Genomic DNA, 14345 nt, shown 5'->3' on the forward strand with positions numbered 1-14345 from the left:
ATTTGAAGTGCCAAAGATCACACTCCTCCTCTCCTGATCCCTCTCGCTCTTTCTCTCCCACTTGCTCAGAGCAGCGAAGCACGGCAGGAAGGGTGAGGACCAGGAAAATCTGAACCGATTTCCCCCTTGTTTTGTAATGAAACTTTAAAAAAAGGACAAGACAAGAACATCAGTCAATCATGTTCTTTGGGCCTCGGCCAAATCAAATTAACTCCCGCTCTGTTTGTTCCATTTGAAGATGATAAGCAGGACTTTAATGCACTCCGAGCTCTGTGCCGCCACTGAGCTGAGATTTCTTTTTCAAGGAGCTGTTTTCTGCAGTCTTTCTACCGTGGTGGCTGCTTTGATTAGACCCCTGAGGCCAATTTAGTGAAATCAACCCTGGTTTGAACATTTTATTGTTCTTCTAACCCTTGAGAACTTGTTGCACTTCAAAAATATGGTTTGAGTTGGGACTGCCCGGTAAACCATTGCATAAAATATATAATGATAATAATCATCAGCATAAATTAATAGAGTAGTTTGGGTTGGATCATCATCCTCATCATCATCATGGAATTATGGAATGGTTTGGGTCAGAAGGGACCTCAAAGCCCATCCAGTTCCACCCCTGCCACAGGCAGGGACACCTCCCACTGGATCAGGGGCTCCAAGCTCCAAGGTTGGATGGGCCTTGGGCAGCTTGAGCTAGTGGGAAGTGTCCCTGCCCATGGCAGTGGAGGTGAAAATGGATGATCTCGGACAAGTCTTACTCTTACACAATGGGGGAAGTAGTTTTTTTAAACTCCACAGTAGTTTTTGGAGCAATAACTCTGAATTAGTCTGCCGCTCTTCCGCCTATGAGTATTAAACTCTTTTTCATCTTCCACTGGAAATTAAAGATTTCCTGGATGAGGTGTAAATGCACATTTACATCCACATCAAAGCCCAAATCAAGGTATTTTCTTTTTCCTGCGCTGCCATTATGGATGCAGTCGTTACGGAGTGGTTCTGCCTGGATTTTTTTATCAAGGCTAAGTAAGATACAGCTGACAAGGTCACAAGAGAACCATCAAAGAGTTCGGGTTGGAAAGGACCTTCAAGATCATAGAATCGTAGAACAGCTTAGGTTGGAAGGGACCTCCAAGCCCATCCAGTCCCACCCCTGCCATGGGCAGGGACACCTCCCACTGGATCAGGGGCTCCAAGCCCCATCCAACCTGGCCTTGAACCCCTCCAGGGATGGGGCAGCCACCCCTGCTCTGGGAAACCACAACAAGAGGTTTATGAGCACGGGGATGTCCAGTTGCTCCTGGACATTGTGGGGCCCCGGCTTGGAGGTTTTGCTCAGACCAAACACATCCAGAGGACGATTGTTCTGGTCATACTTGGCAGGGTGGTCTGGGTGCTGAGAGGCTCCTTCAGGAACCATTTCCTCTGCATTCAGCCCCTTCTATTTGTTTTTCTCCAGCCTTGCAGCATCAAGAGATGAAGACTTTGGGAGAAGAACCCCTCACCTCACCCACCCTGTAGGGCCTGGACCAGCAATAGCATCCCGACAGCCCGAAGCAAGGATGCTCAGTGAAAGGTAAGTGCAAGAATGTGCTGGTTGGTGGGACAATACTCAGCAGCCACAATGAGGTTCAAGGAAAGAGTCTGAACACAAAAAACCCTTAAATTTGACATTTTATTTCATTGCAGAAGAAAATCCAACATAGGCCTCATTATGTTATGCATCTTTAATTATAAAAATAAGCAAAGAAAATAACTTGCATCTTTCTCGTTACTATGATATGTTTCAAATAACCTTTATATGAACACACTGAGCTTTAAAAATGTAATTTAAACAATAAATAATGACATATACCAGATATGCTCACTGTTTATTCCAGTACTCAGCAAAAAAAAACCCAAACAAACAAAAAAACCCCCCAAACTCTCTCCCCCTCCTAAGTATCTTTAAATTATAAATACATAATGCAAATTTATAATGGCACAAAACATCTAAAGTGCAAACAAATCACAATGAGAATCATGCAAACATTTCTAGAGAAGCCCCTCCCCGCCCCCAAGAGAAATCATTTTGCAATGAAGATTAAAAAAATAAAGCATTAGAGATTAAATAAAACATGAAATAACTGGACTTTGAGACTCATTCCCCATCCCTGGGGGAGGGGGGATCTCTCTCCCCTAAGCCAAATCATCTAAAACCAGCCAACCTTCCCCACTGGCCCATCTCCACGTCCACCTCCTCAGGTTTTAGATGATCAGCTTAGGTTAGATGGCAAAGTTAGGCAAGGTGAACCCCGGACCTTTTGATTTCATGGATGCGATCTTGCAGCTTCCTTGCTACTTCAGCAGAGGATAAAAAAAAGTGACGTATTAAAGCAGCTCAAAAGTCTCGTGGTGTCGTTGAGGCTCTCTCTCCGACACGGGGCATCCAGCGAGTGCCCAGCAGCAGCGCCGGTGTGGAGAGGCAGCATTTTTGGTTCACACGGGTGATGGTTACCCATGATACCAGAGCAAATCGAATCAAGGGGAATTAATTTCCCTGTCATCTTCCCACCCGTATTAAGGGGACGGCAAGTTAAAATTCCTACTGGAAAGAGAAAGTTCATTATGACAGCCCCAAAAAGACGAGGTTTGGGGTATTCTAACCCAACATCGATCTAAATCAACTTTATAAACCTTCTTTGGGGTTTTATAGCGATGGATGTACAAAGCAACTGAGGAGCCACTCGCCGCCCCGATGGAAAACGGTGGCTGCTCAGTGAGCTCTGGGGGTCCCCATGGGGGACCTCGGGAACCCAGCCCAGGGGCTGCTGCACACAACCTCGAGCTGGGCCACCCAGGTGATTGTTGGACGCTGCCTCAAGCCAGGTAAAGCCCTTTCTGAAGCTCTTCCCCCAAATAACAACATCTGTTTGATGTGCAAACCCTACTTAGTCATCCCTGACTCCTAAGGGCGAGCCGAAGGGCGCGTGGTCGCACAAACACGGTTCTGGGATCAGCCCCCAAGCATTGGTCAAACTTTTAGGGTCAGGATGTTCAAGGAGCCTTTGGTTTTCACCTTGCAAAACTTCTTTGTGTTGGACTCTATAGACCTGACTGCGATTTAAGAACGAGCAATATTGCATCTCGCTTGCCCTGGACGGCACGATTCAGAGTATTAAAAATAAGAAAGAAAATAACAACCCTCTACCGTCAGCAACATTTTTTGCTGCTTACAATTTTATGACAGCACTTTTGGGCTACATTTAATGAAGACAGCAATATTAGAAATGCTGCCACTGCATCTGGTTTCAATATATTAGCAGCAAGTTATTGTTTAAAGGCTTTGTGGTTTAAAAAAAAAAAAAAAGAAAAAAAGAGTTATATTGCTTTAGATTTTGAAAAGGAAAAATAGATCCCTCCTTTCTTAGCTCTCTAGTTGAGCAAGAGGCATCCACTCTGCAGACGGGCTCTGGGAGGGCAGATTTGGAGCGTGCAACTGGCCTTGTTGATCGGGTGCCACGATGTGGCTTTGTTTGGCTCGCTGAAGCTGGGCTGGGCTACTGTGCAGAGCGCAGCTACCGCCGCGGGACCTGACACTCCGCTCGTTTCCCCAGAGCCTGCCCGAGAGGTGGATGGGAGGAAAGGCAGAGCGGAGAGCATCATTGCATGTGGCCTCTTCAAGGCAGGCACATCGCTTTACTCGTGAAGCAGAAGAGAATTTAGGGATATTTTTTCCTGCCTTTCCCCAGAAATCAGCTTTCTGAGGGAATTTATACCCTGTGGCAGCTCTTTGTCAGCCGTCTGATAGCTCTCCAGCAGCAGGTGTGCCTCGGGTAGGACCACGTCTCCCGGCAGTGCTGTGGAGCTAGGACTGGCCAGCCTGAACTCTTTTATCTTTCTGACTATGAGAATCATGGAATGGTTTGAGTTGGAAGGGACCTTAAATCCCATCCAGTTCCAACCCCCTGCCATGGGCAGGGACACCTCTCACCGGATCAGGTTGCTCAAAGCCTCATCCAACCTGGTTTTGAATACCTCAAAGAAGAGAGGCTTGTTTCTGGCCCTGTCTTAATAATTTCAATCCTAACCATTGTCTCTCTCCCATTATAAAAAGGCCACAGAGTAGAATGTGAACTCTTGAATACGACAGAGATACCGTTTCCAGGAAAAAAAATGGAATAGCTAACTTACAAAACTAAGTTTATGCAATAAAGTTATTATATTCTGCTCCTTTTAAGCAGACTTCTGTGGAGTTTATGTACAGTACATGACAGATCTTTAAAACTATTTATACCACAGTTAGAGCAAGACCTTTAATACTCTAGTCTTAAGACAGGGTTTGTTTTTGTTAGATTTCTTTTAAAGCTTTAGACAATTAAATACAGTACATAGATGTTAGCTTTTAAATACAATGCAAGATTATGCAACTTTCTGACTAGCTTCAACCATAGACTGGCACCCCTTTTCATCGTTTCTGTAGCACAAAATGTTCCCTTCCTGATTTGGTGTGTGTCGGGGGGGGTTGTTTTAGCTCATTTTGCACTGTGGTGCCAGCTCACGGTAACTAGACTCACCCCCAGCTAGCGGGTTTGGTAAATCGACGGATTAATGGAGCTGTATCGGAAGGATTAGGACCATATGACACTAAGAGACCAGGAATATGACATTCATATTCGTCCATGGCCAGCACAGATTCATAACACGAATTCCATTGACATCGTTAGGATGTGCAATAGTTATTAGTGCATCTATCATCGCCTACCAGCTTACGACAAGAGAGAATGAGCTATTCTCCTTGGTGCTAAATCTTCAGACTTCCACGGTGTTAGCGCTACAGTACGTTTCGAGTTTGGCGTCTGAAGGCCTGACTACTGTACGGTTATATTTAAGACTAAGATCATTCGGGGTATCTTTTTGTGGGGAAGAAAAGAGGTGGAGACGGTTTTGACGGCGGGAAAGCTGAGACACTGAACACAGACCCATGCAAAAGTTTTTTGTTCGAGAGGAATAGAAAATATCAATGACTAAATCTAAAACCGGTTCCTAGGTGTTATTAAAACTAGCTACAGTACACTTGGTTCGGGTGTATTACTCTTCTAGAAGAGAGACTTCAGCTTTGGTAGCACTTAGCATCCCTTACACACCCATGGTCGCTCCCCCGCGCCGTTACGCGCTTTCAGCCAAGCTGCGCTTTGCGTGGGTCGGGACGGAGCCCTCACCTCGGAGGTTCCTGAAGTAGAGTTTTAGCTTCTGCGGCTCGGAGATCCGTCTCCTGGCGAAGTCCGCGCGCGGGTGGCCTTGGGCGCAGTGATCTGTCTGCAGCAGGTGGAAGAGGCTTGCCATGTTGGGCCCGATCTTCTCCATCAGGCTGTCCTTGATGGTGCTGACAGTCTCTTCGTCGCACTCCAACAAGCTTCTCACCAGCTTGTTGTAATACCTGCGCGAGAGTTACCACCCGTTATCCCAAAGCATCTCCCAGCAAGACAAAAGGATCATAGAATCACCAGGATGGAAAAGACCCACCGGATCATGGAGTCCAACCATTCCTATCAAATACTAAACCATGTCCCTCAGCACCTCGTCCACCCGTCCCTTAGACCCCTCCAGGGAAGGTGACTCAACCCCCTCCCTGGGCAGCCTCTGCCAGTGCACAATGACCCTTTCCATGAAAAATTTTTTCCTAATGTCCAGCCTGAACCTCCCCTGGCGGAGCGTGGGGCCATTGCCTAACAAGGAAAGAAGAAACAAGGAAAGGGCTGAACTCAAGTCAAGAGACTGTTTCAAGCAATAAAGACTATGAGGATCAGAATTTTTAAGTTATTCAGGATTTTTCACAACGCACAATGTAGATAGTCTCAATGCACCTAACGAATGCCCAGGATCTGACGATGCTGTACCCAGGACATTGGAAAGGAACATAATCCATCAATCACAATCCATTTAATTGCCCTAAACGAGCAGCTGCTCCAGCTCTGAAGGGTAAGACCATAAGATCATGGTGTTACACCAGCGGATCAGAAAGAAGGTGGGAGCAAGGAGCTAAATCAGTGTAGGAATTGGCTTCATTGAGTGGTTTACTCTCTGTTAAGCAAGAAAAGTTGCTAGAGCTTTACAAAGAAAAATAATTGCATGGAATCGTGGCCATGGGCAGGGACACCTCCCACTGGATCAGGGGCTCCAAGCCCCATCCAACCTGGCCTTGAACCCCTCCAGGGATGGGGCAGCCACCACTGCTCTGGGCAACCTGGGCCAGGGCCTCCCCACCCTCACAGCAAAACATTTCTGTCTAAAATCTCATCTCAATCTCCCCTCTTCCAGCTTAAAACCATTCCCCCTTGTCCTATCCCTGCCCTCCCTGATCCAGAGCCCCTCCCCAGCTTTCCTGGAGCCCCTTTCAGTCCTGGAAATACTGCATCTTTCTAAAAGACAGCTACTGCACCTCAGCAGGCAGGATAACAAACCACTGAGCCACTCTGACCCTTCCCATGAAGGTTTCCACCGTTCCCTTTCATCCCCTCCAGGCAAAGCCTTTAACACAGCACCAGGAGCAAGAGAAGCAAGCTCAGTCCAAGTCAGAGCAGATGCATGTATTCCCTGGGGACAGATCTTTAGGACATACAATCAGTTGTCACTTCCAAGGAGCTGACCATGCATTAAATCCCAAGTGAGGCCCTTCTGCCTCCTTTCCAGCCTGCTGCTGCACATTCTCCTCTCAGCAGCCTTGAGTCCATGCTCCTTGCACAAGGAGGGAGCCAGGAATTTGTGTTTCCCCAGCGTTTCTTGAGCCAAAGGGCTCAAAGGAACCATCCTCCACGAGGCTAAAGCAGAGTCAGAGCAGCCCCATGTGCACCCCTGGTGAGTGGGACCTCACCATCCAAGAGAATATCTTAGAAAGTTGGGAAGAGAGGAGAGGTCCTGTATTTGCTGGGCTACTTCTGCCTGAAAGGACACCAGGGAACTTATTTTAAGCTGTTAAGGTCACCGTGACATTTTTCCACAGGAGCAGAGAAGAGAATAACCTGCAGGTGGAGGAGGGGAAGGAAGAGGGAAATGAGAGTCCGCATTCAAACTCCTTTCCTAACCCTCAGCTCTGGCCTTTAGAGAGGTCAGGGGAGGTTAAAATTTCTGCTGCTCTTGATGTAGAAAAGGACCAGGCTTTGGCACGGCAGAGCACGAGTCCACAGTGCTAATATGAAGGTCTGAAGCGTGCACGGTAGTTGATGGTGAATACATCTGTGCGAGCCGTGCGTTCAGCTTCAATCAGTCCCGGTCTTAACGGGACAGGAGGAAGGGATCCTACCTACCTTCCTCTGTTGTGCTGCCTACGCCTCCTTCAGACAAAGACAGCTTGGTGGTTGCCATAGCTGGAGCTGCAATCAAACAACTCGCTGGGGCCTTTCGGTAGCTAGAGTGCAAGCAAAGGCAACGAGGCTTTCCTCTCCTCCTGCTCCTGCCAGAAGATTAAATCGCAGGAAGATGCTATGACCTTTAACTACTTCCCCTCGGTGTCCCAGGCCAAGTGGCACATTCTTATTCTGTGGCTATGTTGGGACAGGGGCTGGGAAAGCAGGATGCTTTAGGAGACCTCAATGTAAACTATTAGCTGGGAAATCCTGCTGCTTTTGTTACTCAACGTGTCATAATATCCTTTGGCTTCGACAAGGGTTGGCGGCTGGCGGGGAGGAGTTCCCTTCACTTGGGAGACGGCGGCTCCCGTTCGGGCTCGGTCCTCTGGAGAGGAACATCTCCAGCACGTAGAACATCGCTGCTGCTGTCGCTGCATCCTCCCTTGCTCGAGTGTCCACACATCCCACCTTCACCTAGTGCCCCTACAACCCAGCTAAGGGCTGTTTAACTCTTACGATCCACTGCATTAACCTGAACGGCTCCTCCAGACTCTACAAGACTCATTCCACAGTGCTGCCTGCTCCTTGTCCCTGTCCTCGGGAGAACGCACAAGCAAACCTCTTCCAGATTTGCTTGGGAAAAAGAGGGGAAAGACCCACAAGGATAATTTTCACCTTCCCATAAGTATGAATTTCTGGATATAGTACCTAGAATAGTTTCCTCTAATGAAGTTATGCTGGTTGGAGATGCCACATCTCTATATCACTTGCATACCTGTCCTAGGATAGGTCTGGAGGTTTAAGATGCTTCTAGATCAAGCCAAACAGCCACCCCAGAGGAGCTGTAGCATTCGCCGCAGCCACCCAACATGTTAAATTGCAGCTTGGTCTGTTTGCACTCAAATTCTAGAGCATATTTACTCAAACTATTCAAAAAGATCCCTTTTATCCCAATCACAAGACTCGGCACTGATTGTTCCAGGATTTAGAGGAAGAAATCCCTGCCCTTGCAGCATGACTGCGCAGACTGCAGTAGCTCCCTGAAGCCTCTCTCTGTCCCTTGTCCTTGGAGGAAGAGGACAGGGCAGTTCTGTGCTCAGATAAAGGCACTGGAGAGCAGTGTGACGTGCCTGTTTCTGCATTCAGCTTTTGCTGTCAAGAAGGAACAAGGGTGAACGTGACTGTAAAAGAGACCACTAAGAACACCAGCCTGTCCCTAGAAATCTGAACTACAGGATCATAGCAGAAGAAGGTCACAGAGGAGCCTGTTTGCTGGTTCCCTTTAAGCTTCCTTGGTTCTTCGTGAGAAGTCAGAGGGCAAGATCTCAATTGCTGGGTGCCACAAACCCCAAAAAGAGGATTAGTGCAGCCTGAAGAAATGAATTAAGGTGCAATAGGTTGAGAGGCTCTTAAGGGCTCACCATGCCAGAGATGCTCCATTAATCAAACCGGTTTGGTATTTAAAAGCTCTGCTTGCTGTTATACTGCATTCAGACTGAAAGAACTAACATTTAAACACACTCCAGGCTTTGAAGTACATCTAATTATTGTTATGATTCTCCCCTGGAGATGTTTATAAGTATATTCACCAAAAAGAGAATCAGAAGAATGCTGGTAAAACTTAACAAGGATCTGAAAAGGCAGAGAATATTAGTCTAAATTAGGGTTTGTAAGAAGCTGGTCAGCTCGGTTCCTCTAATTTCTTTCTCTGTGCTTCACATTTTTGCATTTGATGCACTTGAGCTGAGGAAAGCTCCACGTACCGGTTAGAGAACTGATTCGGAAGCTGGACAACCTCCGTGATGGCTTCAGGATTTCGCTTGGCGATGCCGCACATGTCCAGTTTGCTGTAGCACTCCTCTTGTACTTCGGAGATCATTCTTTGGAAAGTGGAGCACCTCCGGATGGCGAGGAACACCTTGGACGTGACCCCGTTTGCGATGCATTTCAAGCTTTCTTTTACAAAAGCTTTTCCCTGGAAACAGAAGCAAAACCTTAAATTGCAACGCGTTTCCTGGGAAGGGATGTATTAACAGATATTCCACTGTGGCTGGCGGCTATTAATTACCCTCGCTGCAATTATAGACCTGCTGGAGATCCCTTACCAAGCGCGGCAGGGATTTGGACCCTAAACCCTCGCAATTACTTCATAGCTACCTTCACAGCAGTTTAAATTGAGATGCACACAGTCCATGGAGAACAGGAAGCTCCCGTTCCCAAGAGATTTAGGCAGTGGAAGTCTTTGCCTGTACAGACCGAGCTCTGCCAGCACCAAAGAGGGGCCAATTCTGCACCCAGGAGGGGACAGCTTGCTGCGATTCTATGATTCTGTGATTTAAGGCGTCTGGTTCCCCAGCCCTCAGGATGCTTGCAGAGCTTTTAAGCTCATCCTTGGGAATGAGAGGGAATGTGCATGTTTTGGGAAGAAAGAATGAAGGAAAAAGGCCCTTGGCAGAGCCAGGGTCCTCTAATATTCTCCTATTTATTCTGCTGCGAATGCCTGCAGCTCCAGAGAGGCTGATCTGGCCGTGCTTTCCCGAGCCTGAAGACTTCCAATTCAAATCCCAGCCCTGTGCCAGGTCACACAGGCAGACTGACTTTGTTAGAAGAACGTTTCTATTTCCTCCTGAAGAGGAAACTTTGCTCTCCGCCCCATAAAAAAGCTCCTTGCCAAGTCCTCACACATAACGTACACTCTGTGGAAAATGTACCAGGGAAAATAGCCCCGAAGGATGGATTTGTAGCCAAAACCCAAAACGATGGTTCAGAGGAAGGGCTGCAAGAAAGGAAGGGTTAAACCTGCACAGACCCCTTCTCAATGAGGATGGAGAAATTAAGACATCCACTCAACAAAGCATTTAAGCACATGCTTTAGCGTCACAGGACTTGCAAGAGCACTTTATTGAGCCGGGGCATGAAAAGGGAGTTCTAACGGTGAGGTATTATTCTTGTCCCCTTTATACTTGTACCGTACCTGAGTGTCAAATTTAGCAGCACTGTAGAGGAAGGATTTGCAGATGTCGTACATGCCATCCGTGTCGCACGTGGAGTTCTCCAGGCAGGCGAAGGCCCCACAACCCACCTGGAGGGCACTGTTCAGGCAGCGAACCACCTCGGCTGCGGAGAGAGGAACAGGCACAGCATTATAGACGCACCGCTCCCCGAGGCCATAAAGCCCTTCTCCAGCTCAAAGGCAAGTCATGCTCAACCGCAGTCAAGCAGCAGCATTATTGCTTTTGGGGAGAGTTAACGAAGAGACGCCAAAGGGAGTTATTAAGTGAAGTCGTAGAACCATAAAATGGTTTGGGTTGGAAGGGACCTTAAAGATCATCCAGTTCTACCCCCTCTGCCATGGGCAGGGACGCCTTCCACCAAATCAGATCAAAATCCCATCCAACCTGGCCTTGAGGTCACCACCAAATCAAGGAAGAGAAACTGCAATGCCCCAAACATTCAGTTGGTTGCATATGGATTGAAAGAGAGGCAACACCTGATAGATGGAGACTTACAGTTCCATCCTGACCTGATTCTGGCCGCGTGCACTTACAGTTTTATTCAGAATTGCTCTAAAGATGATAGAAATAATGAGGAGGTGTCTATGAAGAGCACTGGGTGGTGAGGTCTTCTCCACCACAGGGAGGTGAGAGCAGCTTGGCAGCATCTGGCTCCCAAACCTCTTTTGAGACTGAGACCAAAGCGATTTACAATCAGCTGGCACGAAATTGGTACTCGTTGTGAGGAAGCACCGGCTTTGCCAGCCTCGGAGGTCTCGGGGCTTTTCTAAAAAGCATAAACTATCCAGAAATAAGATTTTTAGTTTGCACCTCGAGTGTCAGGACTACAAAGGACTTGGACGAGCAGCTCGGTGCTAAGCGCTAACCTGGTGGGCAGCAGTTTGCAGGCACAGCCAAGAAAAATCAGATGGCTGAAGGTTTGCAAAGAGAAGGCACATTTGGGCAGAGAAAGTTAAGGTAATGGAGCTGACCGTGTATAATTCTGATTATTGAGGCAGTAGTTAGTCTGAGCAGGCGGGTATCCATGCCATCCCATCTTTTTTAGTGCAGATACGAGGCATTTTAACAATGAATCAGCAGTATTGCCACATGATTGCCCTGAAATTAGTCGGGATTAACCTTTTTTGGTAAGCTGAACATCTGTCCCCTTATGTGGCTGCGCAAGGCATATTCATTACTTTTGCAGATCAGGTTACAAGACATTCTTGAGGAAGAAATGCAAACCCAGTGTCTCCCAGCGAGATCCTAGGTGTGGGAAAAGTGAGGATTTGCATTTAGGGGAACAGAGCACACCTTATTAGGAGAGAAACTGTAGCCTCAAGATGTATCTGTGTAACCAAGCTCCTTATAGAAAAGAGGAGGAAAGAAAATATGAACAAAATTAACCCCTCCTGCTCTCCCCCAAAGGGAAGAATATTCGGTAAGATCATCCTCTCCCCATCCCCCAGGTCATTCCCATCATGTTTCCACAGGTTCAGATGATAACTTTGCTTTCAGCAGACTTAGGATGCATTAAGCTTTTATTGTTTTAGGCACGGTGCAATAGTGAGCCCCAATGTTTCTATAGCAACCAAATACAAAAGGAAATTGAGCAAACACCCTAGGATAATGCTGCAGAGCCTTGCGGATCTAAAATAAGACATTTGCTAATGAGCTCCAAATTAGAGCCCTAATATCTTTTCAGTAGACTAGAAGGACAGCTTTTTAATTCCCATTGTTCAAGACAATGTGTCCAACTTATCTCAGCATCTCCAGCGCACAAAGTGGAGGAATCCATTCTAAAAGCAAGTTTGCTAAATGTCACAATTGCATTTTTTACAGCAACCAGGGCTTGGAAATAAAATGCTAGCAGTGGACAGTTTCTAGGTTACTGCATTCTTCAAAGTCGCATCCCTCTCTCTCCCCATCTTTGAACAGGCAGATGTTAGGCAGAACAACAGTTCCATCAAATTTCCACGGATTTTTTATCAACTTCAAAAAAAGCAAGGAATCCCACAGCAAAGTATGACTGCAGCTGGAGAAGGGAGAAAGGTACATGCAAGCAGGGGAGGGAGAAAAAGTGCATGGAACTTAGGGGTGAGGAAGAGAGAGAATGGATTGCATCCTGCAAGCAGATCACACACCGGTTCCCTGCCCCAGCTCCTGGAAGGAGGAGGTTTCTTCTCCACCTCTGCACCAATATCCTCCTGAATCAGGCTCTTAAATTCATATTTCTTCCTACCAGCTGTTAAGTTTAGAAGGCAAAAAAAAAAAAAAAAACCAGGAAAAAAGAAAGAGAGGAGGAAAAAAGAGAGGAAAATAAAAAGGAGAGGAAAAAATAGAGAGAAAAAAGAGGGGAAAAAGAGAGGAAAAAAGAGAGGAAAAGAGAGGAGAAAAAAGAGAGGAAAAAAGAGAGCTAAAAAAGGGAAAAAAGAGAGCTAAAAAGGGGAAAAAAGAGAGAAAAAAGAGAGAAAAAAGGAAAAAAGAGAGAAAAAAGGAAAAAAAAGGAAAAAGGAAAAAAAAAGAGGAAAAAGAGGGAAAAAAAGAGAGGAAAAAAGAGAATAAAAAGAATAATCAGCAGTAAGAGATCTGAAACAGTTTAACACATCAGGGCTGAGGCTCCAAGCCCTCCTTGCTGGGTGTTACCTGAGTTCTGGGCTGCGACCCTGGGTTTCCTGGGGCTCACAGAGTCATTCTGTTCAGCTTCATAGGATGCGGACGCACTGATCACCAGCAGCAGGAGAAAACCAGACTTTAGGAGCATTCTCTGACAAGTTTCCGCTAAGTGTGGGTTTTTTTTGGGGTGGGTAATTTTTTTTTTTTTTTTTTTTTTGGTCTACGTGTGTGTTTCTCTCTCTCTCTCCTCTTCGGCTTGAGCAAAGATGTGGATCTGGATACGCGCTCCCAGGGAGAGAGCGAGGAGGCTGCTGAGGCTCAGGGAGGTGCTGCAGCCTGGGATGTGCCTGGCCCCTCTGGCTCCTGCTCGCTGGGGGACCAGGAGCAGCGCTCAGGGCTTTTATATCCACCCTTATCTGTCCCCCTGAGGGCTGCTGAGCCAATCGGGAGGCGCTGGGCAGAGCCAATGGCAGAGTGGACTCATTCAAGCCCCAGAAAACTGCAACTTCACAGGAAGAATTTTTTCCAGGCAATTAAAAGTACCTGCCAAGCAACGAGCCACCCAAAAGTTAATCTTTGGCGAGGCGGTGGGAAAGAGAAGGGAAAGGAGGGGGGGGTGCTTCCTATGGCTAATTGAGCTCAAGGAAATGACAGAGCAGACCGAAATCTTCCCCCAGCCCTCAAAAATCACCTGCCTTTAGGAAAAAGAGTCATAGGATCATAGAATCTTAGAACCACCAGGTTGGAAAAGATGCACCGGATCATCGAGTCCAGCTATTCCTATCAAAAAAAAAAAAAAAAAGATTCTTTCCCACCCAGTTCGCTGTTACACCAGGTTGGAAGAAGGGGAAAAAAAAAAAATAATTTTTCACAGAAAAGGTCATTGGGCACTGGCAGAGGCTGCCCAGGGAGGGGGTTGAGTCCCCTTCCCTGGAGGGGTTTAAGGGACGGGTGGACGAGGTGCTGAGGGACATGGGTTAGTGATTGATGGGGATGGTTGGACTCCATGATCCGGTGGGTCTCTTCCAACCTGGTGATTCTATGAATTTTGCCTGGCGTATTCAATGGGGAGCAGCGAGTAGCAGGTGAGTTCTGCCCCCCAAGGAAAGCAGGGAGGACGTACCTGCGTGCGTGAGGATGGGAGGCATCGCCTCTCGCCTGCCAGAGCACGTGTGCACCCCGCTGAACCCGGGTACACACACCCGACACCTCACGTAGGCACATGCAAATACCCCCTTGGTGCTAAAGCCTCACTCCTCGAACACCGCAGCCCTTATCTTCCCCTCACTCGCGCAATTAGTTCATGAAATTGTACATTTGTACCTCCGACTTCAGTGGAATCTCGCTTTTACTGCTTCCCAGCCAAGCTCAAGAAATGATTTTTTTTAGGTGTTTGGTGGTTTTCCTCCCCCCTCCT

General features: G+C 47.2%; 1 protein-coding gene and 1 long non-coding RNA gene across 2 annotated transcripts in view; both read right to left on the bottom strand.

Annotated features, from left to right (window-relative positions):
• LOC138731618 (uncharacterized) overlaps window positions 1-14345 on the bottom strand; it is a 349611-nt gene that overhangs the window by 122503 nt on the left and 212763 nt on the right. The gene's annotated exons all lie outside the window — the stretch shown is intronic.
• On the bottom strand, window positions 1653-13308 carry STC1 (stanniocalcin 1). Its single transcript, XM_069877644.1, has 4 exons — window positions 12959-13308; window positions 10294-10436; window positions 9083-9294; window positions 1653-5410 (listed from the first exon to the last, which is right to left on the bottom strand). The coding sequence occupies exons 1-4, from the start codon at window positions 13074-13076 to the stop codon at window positions 5140-5142; spliced, it is 744 nt and encodes a 247-aa protein (XP_069733745.1). The 5' UTR covers window positions 13077-13308; the 3' UTR covers window positions 1653-5139.

This window comes from Phaenicophaeus curvirostris, chromosome 27, assembly GCF_032191515.1.
Source record: "Phaenicophaeus curvirostris isolate KB17595 chromosome 27, BPBGC_Pcur_1.0, whole genome shotgun sequence".
Taxonomy (NCBI): Eukaryota; Metazoa; Chordata; class Aves; order Cuculiformes; family Cuculidae; genus Phaenicophaeus; species Phaenicophaeus curvirostris.

Excerpts from the sequence above, each read along its gene's own strand:
- STC1 (XM_069877644.1), bottom strand. The coding sequence starts at position 13,076 with ATGCTCCTAAAGTCTGGTTTTCTCCTGCTGCTGGTGATCAGTGCGTCC. Across the intron at positions 10,437-12,958 it reads GGTCGCAGCCCAGAACTCAG|CCGAGGTGGTTCGCTGCCTG; the intron begins GTAACACCCAGC and ends CTCTCTCCGCAG. Across the intron at positions 9,295-10,293 it reads CTGCTAAATTTGACACTCAG|GGAAAAGCTTTTGTAAAAGA; the intron begins GTACGGTACAAG and ends TTCTGTTTCCAG.